This window comes from Pseudopipra pipra, chromosome 16, assembly GCF_036250125.1.
Source record: "Pseudopipra pipra isolate bDixPip1 chromosome 16, bDixPip1.hap1, whole genome shotgun sequence".
Lineage (NCBI taxonomy): Eukaryota > Metazoa > Chordata > Aves > Passeriformes > Pipridae > Pseudopipra > Pseudopipra pipra.
This window is the reverse complement of record NC_087564.1, coordinates 167111-183585: the sequence shown is the minus strand read 5'-3', so window position 1 is coordinate 183585 and position 16475 is coordinate 167111. Positions and strand designations below refer to the sequence as shown.

Below are 16475 nucleotides of genomic sequence, written 5' to 3'. Positions count from 1 at the left end.
TTGTTATGGGTAAGCCTCATACTGACCCATTTTCCTGCTCAACTGCAGCCCTGACCCAAGTTAGTGAATACATGATTAGCAGTATCAGGAGGAAGTGAGTGGGGAAGAGAAAGGCAAAATTTCACTGAGGAGTGAATTAGGGGGAATTTGTTGAAATTGATGGGGTTTGTATTGTGAAGGAGAAGAATTTCCTCAACATAAAATTTAGGGATGATCCTATTGCAGTGAAGGTGTGACCTCTTGCAGGATGTTCCTGCAAGTGCTAAACTGACTGGGAATTGTAAAGACAACATAAAGATCATGTGTATGGATGGCAGGAAGAGTTTATTAGTCCCTCACATCTACAGGCTTTTGTAAGCATTTACTGTTCCGTGATTTCAGGCATGTGAAAGGGAGGGTCCTGGTTGCTCTGGCAGATGGAACACTAGCCATATTCCACCGGGGAGAAGGTAAGAATCAATGTAATAGAGAAAACAAAATTTGGCTGAAAGTGCAGCAGTACAAACAGAGTTAAAACACATAGCTATTATACACATAATTGCTATCCTAAACCATCCCAGGCTTACACTAACACCGCTTCCTGAGCTATTCTGAACGAAAATTTGTGTGTATGGGCTGTGTAGCACATGTAGAGTAAATATGACACTTTTAGAAATACATATGCTGTGCAGTTGCTTGAGGCACACTTGGTAAATTCAATTTCTGTTGCTCTTCACTTCTGTGGGTTTTGTTTCCCTATGGCTTGAGCAGTTTCTTAGCTGTGTTCATACCTGACAGCTCTTGGGAATTTGCTAACTGTGACTAATGTTGGCATATAAAGAGCTTAGTTATTCCTTGAGTAGCAGTTCATTCAGCGAGCTGAAATATAGAGATTTCTGGATTCATGCAATTCAAACTTTGATTCAGCTTTTATCACGAGCTCAAGCCTGACCATTGACACATCAAAATTGTTCCCATCAGAAATAAGATAAAGCTTCATGACAGAGAGACTGACTGTCTGTGAAGGACACACATATCTGCCTGGTTAGTTAGAAATAACAGTGAGAGCAGGGAGATCTGATTCCTTATCCTGGGTTTGACACTTTGAGGGAATTATGTTGTATGTCTGTGATGTGAGGAAGCCTCACTACAAGGACTGTATGACCCATTTCCTTTTCAAGTCTTCTTCTCCTGCTGGTTTTTGTACTTGTTAGAGAAGCCTGTTTGTTTCATTGCAGTAAAGGATACTGATTTGAAGCACTTTTAGACACCAAATTAAACTTTATTACTGCATGTTTCATCAGTGTAAGACTGTGCCTGAAGCAGGAGTATGGAGGCATGGGAAAGTCACAGACATAAGCCAACTGAGCATTTGAGTACCGACTAAGCCTATATACCCGAATATACAGGGAAAGGTAGAGGATTCTGTTGTATGCTGACATGTCATGGTGGAGATGCATCTTTCCACACTTGCTTTTCGCCTCAGATGGCCAGTGGGATCTCAGTAATTACCACCTGATGGATCTCGGCCACACTCACCACTCGATCCGCTGCATGGCTGTGGTCTACGATAGAGTCTGGTGTGGCTACAAGAACAAAATCCATGTTATCCAGCCAAAGACGATGCAGATTGAGGTAAGAGAGGACATGTGTGTCTGTGCACGCACACGCGTTGTATTTATTCTTACAGCTGTTTTCTGCTGCACTGTGTGAAATGCAGAACCTTTGGGTTGTCATTGCTTACTGCAGAACCCAAACTGTCAGTCTGGGTCATTTATGATCCAATCTGCCAGGAGGTATTTATTCCTTCCTCCCTTTGCAGAACATAATTCTTTAGATAAGTCTAAACTGAGCATTTTCTTTGCCTTTACTCATGAGTCTATGAGGCCACGTACTGTCAAAACATAGGTATGTGCTTGACAGTGACCCTTCACATGTGGTCTGAGGCTTCATCTGTAGGCATTGTGGCACAGAGGAACAGTACAGTTAGCAAGCCCCCGTGATCCCAGCTACCTAAGGAAAAAATGATCTTTAGAGCCTTTTGGTTGAAATTCAGTACAGTGGTGTTGGTACAAATCTGTTTGAGAGTGCTTGAAATAATCCTGTCAAGAAGAGAAGAAGTGCTGGATCTGAAGTTCACATCAGTGAGCCAAGGCAATTTGATCTTTGGAATTTATCCTGGAGTTGTGTGTTTTTCTTTTCTGTTAAGTACATTGAAAGCCCTTGCTCCTGAACTGGTCTGCAAAGACCATCCACTCTCCAAAGCTGCTCAAGCGAGGGATTTTCTGTGTCCTGTAGTAAACTGCTGTGGTCAGCTGGCATTAACACAGCTTCTCCAAGAGCTTTGGAACCCAAACAAGTGATCTCAGCTGAGGAAAATGGAGTATATGTGTAGATAATGGCAAACCTTTTGTGAACTCATGTTGGTTCACCTATTTCAGAAATCCTTTGATGCCCACCCTCGGCGAGAGAGCCAGGTGCGACAGCTGGCATGGATTGGAGATGGAGTGTGGGTTTCCATCCGTCTGGACTCCACCCTGAGGCTCTACCATGCCCACAGCCATCAGCACCTGCAGGATGTCGACATTGAGCCTTACGTCAGCAAGATGCTGGGTGAGGCAGTGGGGCCTGTCAGAAAGTGGTCTGTTACTTACTGAGATCAGAGCAGAATTTGCCCAAAGCAGACCTTGCCCAAAGTCATCACTGACTCCCCAACTCTCATTCATGCTTCCTAGGCACTGGAAAGCTGGGTTTCTCCTTCGTGCGGATCACAGCCCTGCTCATCGCTGGCAACCGCCTTTGGGTGGGCACCGGGAATGGTGTCGTCATCTCCATTCCCCTGACAGAGAGTAAGTGACATTTATTGAAGGTACTTCAATAAAAGAAGAAGCTTTTGGGTGTTACTTGTGGGTGACTTGGGCAGGCTGATGCTTTCCCAACATCTGACACCCCTTGATCGTAGCTGTGTTCAGGGAGAAGAGCCTGAAGTGTGAGCAGCCCTGGACTTGGTGTAACTCTTCTTTATTAAGGAATTAAGTGTTCGGTTGAATGGATGTAACCTATTTAAAACCAAGCAGGTATTTGTTTCTGCCCTTTTCAGTTCAGTTGAAGCTATTTCCTCCGTGGGGGGACATCTCTACCATCCCTACAGTCTTCTTTTTAGAGCATGACCTTGACAGAGCAGAGTGATATGAACTGATTCTGTAGCTACTGTGAAGCAGGAGAAACAAAGCTTTGGGAATTGTAGTCTCCAAAAGGAGGCTGTGGGATGAGAAGTCAGTCACCAGGAAGATGTCCCTGGAAATTTCATTTTGGCATAGACATCTAAATATCTCCATAGCAGTATTTTCCAGAAACTGACCTTAGAAAAGCTTGATTTACTCAAATTAGGGTTCAACTACATCAGTCAATTAGAAATTGGTATCCTACACCAAATCCGGCCTGGGGAGGGGACCCAGCAGTTGGTGGAAGTTTAGTTGAAGCTTTTAGTAATCCTGTTCTATACCTGCCCATCAGCATCTTACTTTGACAGTCTGTTCCAGATCACCACGGGGGAGTAGGATTTGAGGCTGCTTGCAATTGCTTTCACTAGAAAGCAGTCAAATTTACATTTTCTCACCACTGCTCACAGGAAAGCTGAGAAGCAAATAGCTCTTGTATAAAAGGAGCAAACCTCTTGTAATCCTCCTGGAAGTCAGGGATGATCTCTGAGGCCAGTGGAGCTGGATGTGCCTGGGGCTGACACCAGGAGGGCAGTGACACAGTCCTCTTCGTGCATTGCAATCTCAGTCTCATTTCTGAGTCCCTGTTCTGAAGCCCATTCTGTCTTGGGGCTGCTGTCCTTAATCTGAGTTAAGCCTTTTCCCTGCTGTCAAACAATTGCTTTATCTTTGAGTGTTCCTGTAAAAATGTGGTAAGCAGGAAGGTCTCACTAGAAATGCAGCAGTGGATCCTTGTGTCACAGTCCCTCTCCCATCTCAGATACCACATTTGTCCCTGTAAGGTAAGAGCCAAGTGAGCAAGAACAGTGTAGGTGTGAACTACATCAGAGATCCTGTGGTGGTTTCTCTAGGGTTTTTTTAGTATTTCTGTTGCCCCCTGAATTATCTCCCAGTAATCACCTTTTTCTTCTCTCCTCTCCTGCCTGTCACTTCCCGTGCCCCTCTGTGTTCCCACTCCCTGCCTGTGCCTAGCTGTAGTCCTCCACCGAGGCCAACTCCTTGGGCTCCGGGGTAAGTCCATTGCCTCTTCTCCTCAGCTCTCACTCCTTCCGCACCTGCCTCCCGTCGCAGTTGCTCTCCCACCCTTCCATCCTGCCGTTCAGCTCTCTCCATCTATTTTTTGCTCATCACTCTTTCCTTGTAAGTCACATTGGAGAAAAGCAACCAAAGACAGTCACGTAAATATCCTCATTTCCCAAAGCTTTAAACATTTTTTACCATCTCATCAGCCATCCATCTGGTTTTTTTGTGTCAAGAATAATTTATTCTTCATCAGTGGTTCCCTTGCTGTGGTAGGCCAGGTTTGAGATGGGGACTGGAGAGGTTCATTCAGTCAGAGGGTTCCAGGAAGCAGGAGTAGAGTGTTCTTCCAAGGTCTTCCTTGGTCATCCTTGTTTTTCCAAGGATGTTTCTCTCATCAGTTGCAGGCCAAGGGCAGGAGGTGCTGTGGCACCTGCCAGCTGCAAGTCATCAACCAAAATGTTTAACCCAAGAGGACTTGATAAACATGAAGAACTGTTTGGGTTTGTTCAAAGCTAAGTTCAAACTCTTTGTTTGCCCAGCTAAGGCAGGGTCTGAGTTTAAATTTATGCTTTTCCAGGGTCAGAAATTAGGGGGTTTTTTTCACTCAAAGAAATATATATGGCTGTCCAGAAACACTGTCAACATGTGTCTCCTCATTTTAAAGCATCTGATATAAGTTGCAGTAAAAAGCCATATCCTGTATACACACTGATTCTCATTCCTCCAGCAAAGTATTTGTACTTGTCTTGCCATCCTTGCTTGAGCCTGATAGGGAAAAGTCTCCTTTGTCCAAATCACTTAATAACTGAAATCCAGCCCAAGTCAAAATACAGAACTACAGATAATTAATGAAGCAATCAAGCTTCATTGAAAGCTGCCTGATTTTAGTGCTGTTCCTGTGGTACTGATGTGGGTGTATGCAGAAGGAAAGCATGCCCTGTTCTGAGCTCTGAGCACTGGTCTCTGTTGCTTGGTGATTGGAAACTTTCACATTCTCTGAGCCTGGACATGAAAGATGCAGGCCCCTGAGCCCACCTTGAAATCCTTGGAAGCTGTGGATGGTGAACATGTTTCAGATGTTCATTGCTGGAGTAGTTTGATTTTCTGGTGTCATGGTTAAATCAAGAACTGAGGAAGGAACTCACTTCACTTCTGTGATGGCTTTGACTGGGCCAAGAGGCTTCACCAGACCCAGAGACTGCTTTCAGCAGCACATATGCTCACAGCTGGGCATGAGCAAGGACTTGACTTGGAAACCGAGCAACTTCACCTATCCAGAGAATAGCAGTAATTCTCCTCTAGGTGCCCTGGGTGTCTCTGGGAACAGTGGACACCGTTGGATACCCTGCCAGGTACAAAAAACCAAGGCTGATACTAGGACAGTGGGTGATTCTGGAGGCTGGACAGAATCACTGCTGGTGAGTCCTTCACTGGGACACCAGTCTAGCTTGCCCCAGTCTAAAAGAGAGGGACTGTGTAATCTGGTGTGGTCTCCTCCATCACATCGTTCACACAAGACCTTTAAGAGACCTGTGCCTTTAAAGGTTTTCCTTCATGAGTTTTCTCTTTGATTGAGTCCCTTCTGTAAAGGGGACTCAAAGCTATCACTGATGATGTTCCTCCTCCCTATCCCCAGCCAACAAGACCTCACCAACCTCTGGAGAGGGCAACCGCTCCGGTGGGGTCATCCACGTGTACGGTGATGACAACAGTGACAAATCTGCCAGCAGCTTCATTCCCTACTGCTCTATGGCTCAGGCACAGCTCTGTTTCCATGGACACCGGGATGCTGTCAAATTCTTCGTCTCTGTGCCTGGTAAGGATGAGCAGAGCCCTTCCTCAGCAGGGGCTCGTTCTGCCATCCCTTCTGTAATGGGGACTGGAGCTGCTCTGCAGCAGACGGGGATGCAGGCCATGACTGGCACTTCCTGTGGCTCACACACAGGGGTTTAAACTGCAGCGACTGCCAGATTTGACCAGCAGAAGGAACTTGTCTGCCCGGCGTGTTTGCGTGTGTGTGAACTGCGCAGAGGCTGAGCAGAGGCACTGACAGCACCTCTGTCCTCTCCCAGGTAATGTCCTTGCAACCCTGAATGGGAGCGTGTTGGACAGCCCTTCGGAGAACCCCAGCACAGCAGCCACCGAGACCGAGGGGCAGAAGCTGAAGAACGTCCTTGTGCTGAGTGGAGGAGAAGGGTACATCGATTTCCGGATCGGTGAGTGCCTGTGGTGGGAGGCACCTGGAAGGGGAGAGGGTGCGTGGCTGTGGTCATGGAGCGAGGCATCGCTGCTGTGGGGAGCCAAAGCAGAAAACCCCCACACTCTGTTTCTCCTGCATCTAGCTGTGAGGGCAGAGAAAGATTTTCCTTGCACAGCGCAAGGCTCCCAACCTCTGCCCTGTGCCTGCAGTACCACATGGCTGTGTGAATGGCTCTGGAAAGAACAAACCCCTCTGTGCCACTGGCTCCAAATGTTGCTGCCCCACTGGGATCACCCGTGCTGCTGAGGGTGCTCTGTGTCTAAAAGTTGGCCTCCCTGAAAAGAAGGGTGGTTTTTGCTGCTGCTGGAGCTGGTTTCTCCCATCCATGCAATCCGACTTTGGAAAAGCATTGTCTTGCTGTAATTGTTCTTCAGGCACAGAGGAACGTCTCAGCTCATGTTGTCTGTTGTCAGACTGCTGGGACTGTAACAGTTTTGGCCACTTTGGAGTATTGCAGGACAGTGCACTATGGGATTTTCTTTCTTGCCATTTTTACTCTCTGTTTTCTCTCTCCAGGGGATGGGGAAGATGATGAGACAGAGGAAAACGCAGGAGATGCCACACAGGTGAAGCCAGTACTTTCCAAGGCTGAACGGAGCCACATTATTGTGTGGCAGGTATCATATATCCCTGAGTGAGAATTCCTCCTTCCCCTCAATGTAAGTGTCCCTCCTCCCGCCTGAATGCCAAGATGTACATACAGAACGCCTGCATTATAACTCCTGCTGGAAACTGACCCCAGACAACTGCAACGGCTCCTGCCTCAGACTGTGACCCCCTCGGAACTCGCAGCTTTCATCTCGGGCCCGTGTGCTTTCGGCATGGTTGGATTCTTGTTCTGCTCTGGAGCTGGCATCTGCAAGGAGAGAAATGGCAGCGCATCGTGAAGTGAGCTTGGAGCCAGGACTGTGGGAAGCCTTTGCCCAGCTAGAGCGGGGTGGCTCAGGTTCTCGGGCAGGTTGCCTCACTCCCACCTGCATGAGAAAGAAGTGTGTCCCCAGGCATCCCCTGCAAAGCACTGGTGGTGAATCACTTCTACAGAAATCCCTTCTAGTTCACCAGTGGACTCTCCACCTTATCCACCCTTAAGCACAGAATAACATCCCATAGACTGAGAGCAGATAAGTCCAAGGAGGCCTCAGTAGAAAAGAGCATCATGGTTTGGGCAGCCCTTCTGCTGCTGGGCTGGAGGAGGCGGCAGCACCATTACTGTGGGGTTCATATCCTCTATCCTTGCAGTGGGAAGGTCCTGTCCTCTGCTGTTGCTGTTGTCTCAGCAGTTGTGTGCTGGGTGCCTGTGTGTGTGTCCCAAGAGGATTGTTTGGTGGCCTCAGATGGCAAATGGGTGTTTGATTGTGGAGGCCACATGGCTGTGGTAGCAAAGGGGTACTGGAACACTGCTTTTTCAAGAGCAGAAAAGGCAACACCTAACTCCCCCTTCTAAAAATGCCAGGCAGTAAAGAACTCCCGAGTTGGTTCTGAAAGGTTCAGAAGAAAGTTATCTCTGCATTGCATTTGGTGGCTTTTAAAACACATGCGAGGGCAGAGGGTGGTGATCTGCTGTGAATTCTCATTAACACATTGACATTGCCTTGACTCAAGGCTATGTCCCCTTCCCAGGAACTGCTGGAAGGCGATCTCTGTTTTCACAGGAAAACAGATCGGCTGTCAGTTAGGAAAGACTGGATGTGCAGTCAAGGTACAAAAAGGCCATGTCTCACCTGAAGTCACATAGAAAAAGGAATCGAGGACAGATTTCCCAGCATCTTTTATCTAACACTAACTGTGTTAGTAAGTAGTTTAAAAAGCTGGAAATTTCTGACTCCTGAAAAAAGTTGACAGCCCCTTAGAGAAGTGGTGACGGCCCTCCCTGTGTAAGCACTGCTGGGCGATGGCAGATGTGCAAAAATACGGGGCCAGGGAGAGTGGTTTTGAGCTCAAGGTGCAGAATGTGGCAGCTCCGGGTGTAGAGGCAGTGGTGTGTTCCCCCTTTCTGTCAGCAGAAACAGTCCCATCCAACAAGGACAAGTTCCATGTCCCCAGAGGACTCCTTTCTGAATGTGCAGGACTAGGGCAAGTCGCAGTTGTAAGTGATAAATTTGGAAGCTCCTGGTGGTCATCTTGTTTCTTCCCTGAGCTGTGCAGCACTCTGGGGTTCACAGGGACATCCTTATGACAGTATAGGGACAGTTGGGCAAGCCTCCATCTCCCAGAAAGCTCACAGCTGTGTCCTGTGCTTGCTGCCATGGACCAGGCTGTTCACAAGGCTTGTGGTCTAAAGCTCCTGCTGTGCTGCAGGGATGCCATGTTCCCAGGTGATGCTCTAACAGGTGGCATCTCTGCTGATGCAGCAGCACTGAAACGATTTTTGGATCCACAGTTCAGGAAAGGCTGGGGCATACATTGCCCCTGCAAGGAGGCAAGCAACATCTCTGGTGAATAGAGGCCTCAGCCAGCTGCAGTGGTGCCCATGGCTGCCTGTGAGCAGTGCTGGTGACACACCACCCACACCAGTCCTCCCCAAGGCAGGAATCCAGCCGGAGAGAGTCTTCCAGGCATCAGCACACTGGGCTCTGTGGCTGGCACTGGGTTAAGGGATACCTGGAGTCACCATCTGCATGTGGGGGGACCTTTCGCCAGGGACATTTCACTGGGCCACTGCTGACCATGCCAGGCTTCTCATTCACTTTCCCCATATGCTTTCTGCTAGGAAGAGCTCTTTGGGTCCCAACACAGAGTGCATTGAAGTTAAGAATATAACATTTAAAGCACAGATTCCACTGTCATGTAACAGTTCATCAGTTAGGGCCAGATAAACTTCAGAATTTAGGCTAGTTGAAGGGGAAAAAAAAAAAAAAAGAAAAAAAGCCCTGGTAGAGCCCAGTTCCTTCACTCTGTCAACTCTTTTGTAGGAAAATCAGAATTGTAACATTTGTGCCTCTGACTGTTTGTTCTGTATCTGGTTTGAGCAGTTGAAGGGACAGCACTTGGTCTCCTGTCACCCACTGGGCTCTGGCAACATGAGGAAATCAGTCTGGGGCCTCTACCACCAGGTTCCTTTCCAGCTCGGTGCATGTTTTCTCCAAGAAAAGCACATAGCCCAGAGGGGCAGCTCCAGGGGGAGACCCGGCCTCTGCTGGCAGCTCCTGCAGCCTTGGGTGGCTGCTGGGCATCAAGGTGAGAACTGACTGGCTTCAGCACACTTCCCTGTCATATCTCCACTGTGATGTATGTAAAGTATCTTGTATGTTACAAAAGGATTTTAAAAAGTGTCTCAAGGCCTGTAAACTCCGCTGTTCGGTCTGAAGATGGCATTCTGTAAAGAGCCTGCTGTATGAATACGTTCCCTTGCTTTGTCCCCTATGCTATCAACAACAAACCATATCTGTTCTGTATGTAATAAACGTGTTAACATCATCTTGGGCAGTGCATTGTGTTCCTGTGAAAGCACTGGGATTGCTTCTCAGTCTTTTAAGAGTGGGACACTTAAAAAGGGTGGGAATGCAGCTCAAGTGTTCACTGTTGTTGAGCAGTTTAGTGGCAAGAAATGAGGTGTGGATGGCTCACAGAGTCACAGCAGAAGGGGCTGGTCCAGCAAGCCAAATGCAATCTGTAGCTTCTGCCAGCGGCAGAAATAAAAGCTGGAAATTAAAGGTGGGACAACTTCAGAAATATGAGAGCAGAGAAGCATCCATCTGCTGGCTTGCTGCAGCTTCTGTCAGGGTGGCCCCTTCAGGTAAACCACCAGGGTTAACACATCAGGTCAGCTTTCAACACGGTACAGGGTGGCACTTCGCAGTCCCTTAGGCCTCTGCGACAGACACTGTGGGGAGGGAGCTCCTCAGCCCCAGCAGCACTTGGACACTTCCATATTTTGTAGAACCGTGTTAGTTCAAGGGCCGTATGTGGCAGTGTACAAGGGAGCCACCTCCTTACAACAGGAGCATGTTCTGCCCTGAGCAGGGGGCCCTGAAGTGAGTCTCATCCATGACCAACACGTGCACTGTGGGGCAGCACAGGCCAGGGTGTCGTACAACTGGCAACGCCTCCAGCATTAGTGGAGGCATCTCAACCACAGTTTGGAAACACGTGCTGGGACCAGTCCTGCACTCCTGGGGCTGCACCCTTGAATAAGGCCAGGAGCAGTTTGAGCAGGGCTCTAGGTGAAGTGCAGACATGTCTGGTACCCACCAGGGTGGGTGAGGAAGCAGGTCACTGCCATCATCCCTCAGACAACCCCCCCCCATACTGGTAAATGTGAGGTAACTGTACAGGTTTGGGAGGGCCAGCAAAGCTCACAGCATGTTCTGGACGTGGAATCCAACCAGTGGCAAATGGGCTGTGCAGCTTCCTGGAAGGGACCTTCACCATTGGGCAAGGCTCTCAGGCTGCACAGGGTTCTGTGAGAGGACACCCTTCCCCCAGGTGTTAAGGTCACCAGCCGGACATGACTGTCCTGATCAGCACCACCTAAACCGCCAGCTGTAACAGAGGCCCTTTCCTCCTATGGCCCAGGAGCCTCATTTAAACATGAACTGGGGCCTTCAATATGCCTGTAGCTGTGTCTGTCCCTAGCTGTTCCTGGATGGACCCCTTGGACTTGGAGGGGCTCAACTAGATCATCTTCAGAGGTCCCTCCCCACCCAAACTGTTGGATGCCTCTACGCCTTATGGTGTTATCAGCTCTATCTGCTTTTGATCATGGCTGGACTCCCTGGTATCCCCTGGTCATGGCTACTTCTTGCCTTGTCTGGGGCTGCTGGGGGATGCTGCGACCAGACTTGGCTCTGCCCACTGTGGGCAGACTCTGTGGGCCTGTGCTCCCTCAGGGGGAGCCTGTTCTAGGGCTCTGTCCAGATCCCAGCTGTGCAGTAGAGAGGACTAGACTGTTCTACTCATGCCATCTAACTCACACCCACAGCTCTCTCCCTCCTTGCTCATCCTCAGTTTGTGTGTCAGTTCAGTAGCACCTCCTTCCTGGTGAGGACGGGAGCCATCAGCTCAGCACAGTGCCTGACACTGGAGGCTCTGAGAACCAGCCAAGCTGCCTTCCAGCCACAGCTGTGGGAAGGCTCACAGTCTCAAACTCTTTGTCTGTGGCAATGCTCTGGATTCTCCCTTCCCTGGATTCTCCCATTCCTTCCAAAGCCAGAGAACTAGTCCTGGCACATGCTCTGCCACTACAGGCAAACAGGGGCTCAGCTCTTCCCAGCCTCTACATCTTGTCACAGGACTGGCTTTAACTCACAAGTAAAGCCTTCCCTCTTATTCCATAGCACCTTAATCTTTCAGGAGCCTCTGGGTGGAGAACCCTGTGGGAATCCAGGTCACTGATGTCAATCCTGTGCTCCCACCTGATGGCAGTTATTTCCTGCTGGCTGGGGCCACACATTCCCCAGTCCCATCCAGGGCACACTGGGTGGAGCAGAGTCCAGTTTGTTCTCTCCCTCTCTAAATCCCCTCAGGTTAATTGTGATTTTGGGATGCTGCAGCAAGTGGAACACCACTCTTCCTGACTATCTGCTACGGCAGACACAGAAACTAAACAGTTACTTCTGTGCAGGGAGTTGATCTACAGACCAGAACAGCTCCTGTGCCCCATCCATCCACATCCAGACCAGACCCTCCAACAACCCCTGACACAGCAGCAGCATCCACAGCCAGCAAGAAAAGATGAACTGCCAGGAACTGTGCTCAGGAGCTGCACGTTTTAATGTTAACAAAGCGCTGCCCTGAAACAGGAGTCATTTGTGATTGGCTGATTCAAATGGTAAAAGTCAATCATGCATCCTTTGCATCACCAAAACTAAAATAATTTCTCCTATCTCTCGACAGCCATCTCTGGAGTAGCTATGGATGGATAGCTTTGGATAGCTTACTATCCCACTGTGCTCCTCATGTGCACTGCCATCCTAAGCAAGCGACCCAGATCATTCTGCAGTGTTCAGAGAACCTGATGCTCTGCCTGTGTTTGGTACGCTAATGGCTCTGCAGATGATAATCTCCAGGCATTGAAAAAAATTCCCAAGTTTTCTTAGAACTGTGCTGCAGAATTAAGACAACATTTATTTTCATTTGCAGATACATTTCTTCACAGCTCTGTGAAATACTGTGATATTATTAGTCATTTCCATGTGATTCATGCAGGACCCAAATTATCTAAAAAATGTTGTCAAAAGATTAATTTTCAGGCTATAAAGAAAATTATGCTCCAAAGAATTGCAGCTGGCTGACAGGAGCTGTGTATTCAGAGACTACTCAGGGAACCAAGAAGGTTCCTCTGCTGACTGAGACCAATGTTACGGAAAAGGAGTCTGAATGTATCTGCATCTTCCCTTTGAGATGAGGTGACTGTACAGGGCTGGGGAGAAAGCCAGGGAACCTGGCTACACCCTACCATGGTGGGCACGGGGGTCTCTGTAACATCCCCATGCACTGGGCTTCTAACAGGCAGTGAGAGGCATGTAAGAAGCTTGGGACACAGAACAAGTCTTTATACAGGTGTCCCTGTAGCTTTTTTCTTTGCCCGCTCTCGGGGAGTGGCCAGGACCTTCTGCAGATCAATAACTGGCTCCTCTGTGATTGGTTTTCCCTCCTTCTGCCACTGGGCAAGGATCATGGCTCGGAGCAGCGGCGGGTATGGCAGGAACCGAACAGTCTCCTCAGGCACTGGGGTGAATTTCTTGAAGGCCTCCTCCTCGTGCTTGGGCACCATACGCCAGTCATGGTACATGACTTTGTCAATCTCTCTCACTTCCTCTTCAGTTTTGCCTGGGAAAAGATGAGGAACACCAGTGGGCAACACCGTCACAACAAACTCCTTCCAGGAAACACAGCAAGTGTCAACTCTTCGGCACCCGAAATGCTGCAACAGTAAGAGTAAATGGAGTTTTCAAAGGGTTGGACAGGATCTTCCCTGCAATACTATGGGATCTCGCTTCTGTCATTGGAAATCAAAACAGAAACAGGCTGAAAGGACTACAGGCAAGTTGTTTCAGTACTATGGGTGACTCCCTCTCTTAATTTAAAGTGTCATTTCATCTTTCTCAGGTTCCATTTCCATTGCTAAGGAACAAGAGTAATTTCTCTCTACACTGATGAAAGTTATCTGGAAAATCGAGTGTTAAAAGTGCCCAACAACTTCAAAACCTTTGAACGAGAACTATTTCAGTAACTCCTGTAAGAGACAATTGTATACCTAATATAAAGCAGCTCTAAAAAGGGAAATCCACTCATTCAACTCCAAGCATTAATTAAAAATTCCAGTAACATAAGCTGCTTGCCACTGCAGCTTTTTAGTGACAGCTTTACCCGGACCACCCCCATGTGCTCATTCTGTGTCTTGCTTTCAAAGTCTCAGAGCAGTCTGTCAGCTCATCTAGCACTGTTAGTGCTGCTGATCCCCAGGGTCATCTTGCACTGGGTCTCCCACAGCAGTCCTCAGAAAGACACTCCGAGGGAGCTAGATCCCAGCTTTTGAAACTTAAACAAGGGGGAACTTCTTTTCCCATTAGCAGATCTGAAAAAAACCCACAAATTCCCCAGGCTGGGAGAGGCCGCCGTTTTTCCTGCCGCCCTCCCAGTGCTCTCCACGTGGGTGGGAAAACGAGCCGGTCTCACCTCTGAAGGTCAGGTAGCCCCAGGCTCTTCCATGGTCCATGTCCTGCAAAGAAAAGCGGATCGCGCTGAGGGCAGGGCGCGGCGGGCGGGGGTCCCGGGGGGCGGGGCTGGGGCAGGGCGGGTACCTCGGCCGTGTAGTCCGCCTTCACCTTGGTGATGACCCAGTAGCAGGGCTCGTCGTGCGCCCACAGCCAGGACTTGCGGGTGACGGTGCGGCCCACGCCGAAGCGTGGCAGGCGGCAGAGCAGCGCGAAAAGCCGGTTCTCGTTCCGCACGTCCTCCCAGGCCCGCACCGGCAGCCGCTTCTGCGTCAGCGGCCGCCGCATGGTCTCGTAGTCCAGGGCGAAGCGCTGAGAGTCCCGCGGGCGCTCCTTCAGCGCGCGGTACTCGCGGATCTTCTTGGCCATGGCGGCGATGGGCCGGTGCAGCTTCTTGCGGGCCATGGCGGCGTCTGAGAGCGCGGATCCGAGCGGGCCCGAGGGGAGCCGGGCGGGGCCGGGCAGAGCCGGGCGGGGCCGAGAGGAGCCGAGAGGGGCCGGGCAGAGCCGGGCAGGGCCGAGAGGAGCCGAGAGGGGCCGGGCAGAGCCGGGCGGGGCCGAGAGGAGCCGAGAGGGGCCGAGCGGGGCCGAGCGGGGCCGAGGAGAGCCTGGCTTGGCTGTTTGAGATGTGTATCCGAAACAGCGTTTGGGATAGAAAAAAAATCTGGTTTTGAGGAGATCCAGCTACTAGGTCAGGAACGTTCAACCGCCTGGGTAAAATCAGGGTTTGGGAGGATTAAGGCAACGTTGAGGTTGTGCCCCAGGTCGTATAGCAGTAAAATTAAGAATACTTAATTATTAGAAACTGATAGCCATAGAATTTATGTGTCTTAGACTAAGCATTTTAAAAGGAGGGTGCTAGCCGTAGAACTCATGTGTTTTAGTAAGGTTGGAAGTTTTCAAGGGAAAGTGCATAGTTTATAGTTTTTTGTGAATCACAGAATCAAACGGGTTGGAAAAGACCTCTGAGATCATCAAGTCCAACCTTTGACCCAACATCACCTTGCCTACTAGACCATGGCACTAAGTGCCACATCCAGTCTCATCTTAAAAACCTCCAGAGACGGTGAATTCACCACTTCCTTTGGCAGCCCATTCCAATGTCTGATCACTCTCTCTGTAAAAAATTTCTTCCTAATGTTCAACCTAAATCTCCCCTGGACTATGCCTTCTTGTCCTACTGCTGGTTGCCTGGTAGAAGAAACTGATCCCCACCTGGCTCCACCTTCCTGCCAGGGAGTTGTAGAGAGCAACAAGGTCTCCCTGAGCCTCCTCTGCTCCAGGCTGAACAACTCCAACTCCCTCAGCCTCTCCTCATAGGACTTATGCTCCAGTCCCTTCATCAGCCTTGTTGCCGTTCTTTGGACCTGCTCCAGCACCTCAATGTCCTTCCTAAATTGAGGGGTTCAGAACTGGACACAGCACTTGATTCTTTACAAGCAAGAATTGTGATAAAAACAGAGACAGTTCTTGCACCTGTGAAGGGACGGATAAAATGTGAGAAAGAAGACAAAACAGATCCATGAGACTGGGTTTAGGCCCTGAGCCAGTTCCAGAAGGCAGGAAATCTAGGAGTCAAGAGAAGAACGTAGCAAGAAAGACGTTGATGCCTGGCACCAGGGGCCACTTGAAGCAATTCCAGGGGGGCGTACGGTGGGTGGAAAATGGGGTGGAACAGGTGAGGTAATCCTTGAATGTGTAATTAGAGAGTTGTATAAAGTTATGAAAGCTGTGTGGTTCAGGGTACACTCTTAGGAATTTTTTTCTGATGCAGCCAGCGCTGAAATAAACGTGTGCTTTTTTGGCTTTCTATACTCAAAACGAACCTATAGAGTTTCTTTTCTGATTTTTTGGCATCAGTCAGAGTCAGAGGCTGGGCTTTGAGCAGCATTCAGGCTTGGAACTCCATTCCTGGGATGAGAAAAGTCCCCCGAGCAAGGACTGCTCTGGCTGCACTTTTAATGACTAGAGTTTAAGGAGCAGAGTTAAGGAGTAGAAACTGCGTGGGTCCAGCTATATCAGCCCCTAGTAAATTAAATCTGACAGCAGAGTTTTATTTTTCTTTTTAAACTCATATCATATCTTAAAGGAACCACACCAATTCCAGCATTGCTGCAGAGTCCTTTACTGAAGGCATTGGGATATGAAGTGGGTTTTGCCAACAGCCAAGATCAATGTGTGGAGATAAAGGGGCGTGTGCACATGTGCTACACACAAAACAAGTAAAACACACATTTAAAAGGCAGTTAATGCTCTTAAAACAAGACTAATATGGTGCATCTCTTAAAAAAGTACGGGGGGGGTAGGAACAAACAGGATGCCCCTGATTAAGTT

The 16475-nt window shown here is 49.1% G+C and overlaps 2 protein-coding genes across 33 annotated transcripts in view; one reads left to right on the top strand and one right to left on the bottom strand.

Moving 5' to 3' along the window:
* MAPK8IP3 (mitogen-activated protein kinase 8 interacting protein 3) overlaps window positions 1–9900 on the top strand; it is a 71378-nt gene extending 61478 nt beyond the window's left edge. For 29 of the 32 annotated variants that reach the window (XM_064672384.1, XM_064672382.1, XM_064672383.1 and 26 more), the window contains 8 exons: window positions 382–449; window positions 1466–1614; window positions 2421–2592; window positions 2715–2828; window positions 4173–4211; window positions 5860–6039; window positions 6296–6439; window positions 7000–9900. In XM_064672384.1, the coding sequence (XP_064528454.1) occupies window positions 382–449; window positions 1466–1614; window positions 2421–2592; window positions 2715–2828; window positions 4173–4211; window positions 5860–6039; window positions 6296–6439; window positions 7000–7121 (988 nt within the window). In that variant the 3' untranslated portion in view covers window positions 7122–9900. The remainder of the gene's footprint in view (window positions 1–381; window positions 450–1465; window positions 1615–2420; window positions 2593–2714; window positions 2829–4172; window positions 4212–5859; window positions 6040–6295; window positions 6440–6999) is intronic. The other 3 variants (XM_064672390.1, XM_064672391.1, XM_064672372.1) reach the window with 1 other exon arrangement.
* Window positions 9901–12524: 2624 nt separating this feature from the next.
* MRPS34 (mitochondrial ribosomal protein S34) lies at window positions 12525–14619 on the bottom strand. The gene is made up of 3 exons (XM_064672357.1): window positions 14229–14619; window positions 14104–14146; window positions 12525–13254 (listed from the first exon to the last, which is right to left on the bottom strand). Exons 1-3 carry the CDS (start codon window positions 14544–14546, stop codon window positions 12977–12979), a joined length of 639 nt encoding a protein of 212 aa, XP_064528427.1. The 5' UTR covers window positions 14547–14619; the 3' UTR covers window positions 12525–12976.
* Window positions 14620–16475: the final 1856 nt, after the last annotated feature.

Excerpts from the sequence above, each read along its gene's own strand:
- MRPS34 (XM_064672357.1), bottom strand. The coding sequence starts at position 14,546 with ATGGCCCGCAAGAAGCTGCACCGGCCCATCGCCGCCATGGCCAAGAAG. Across the intron at positions 14,147-14,228 it reads AGGCGGACTACACGGCCGAG|GACATGGACCATGGAAGAGC; the intron begins GTACCCGCCCTG and ends TTTTCTTTGCAG. Across the intron at positions 13,255-14,103 it reads GGGCTACCTGACCTTCAGAG|GCAAAACTGAAGAGGAAGTG; the intron begins GTGAGACCGGCT and ends ATCTTTTCCCAG.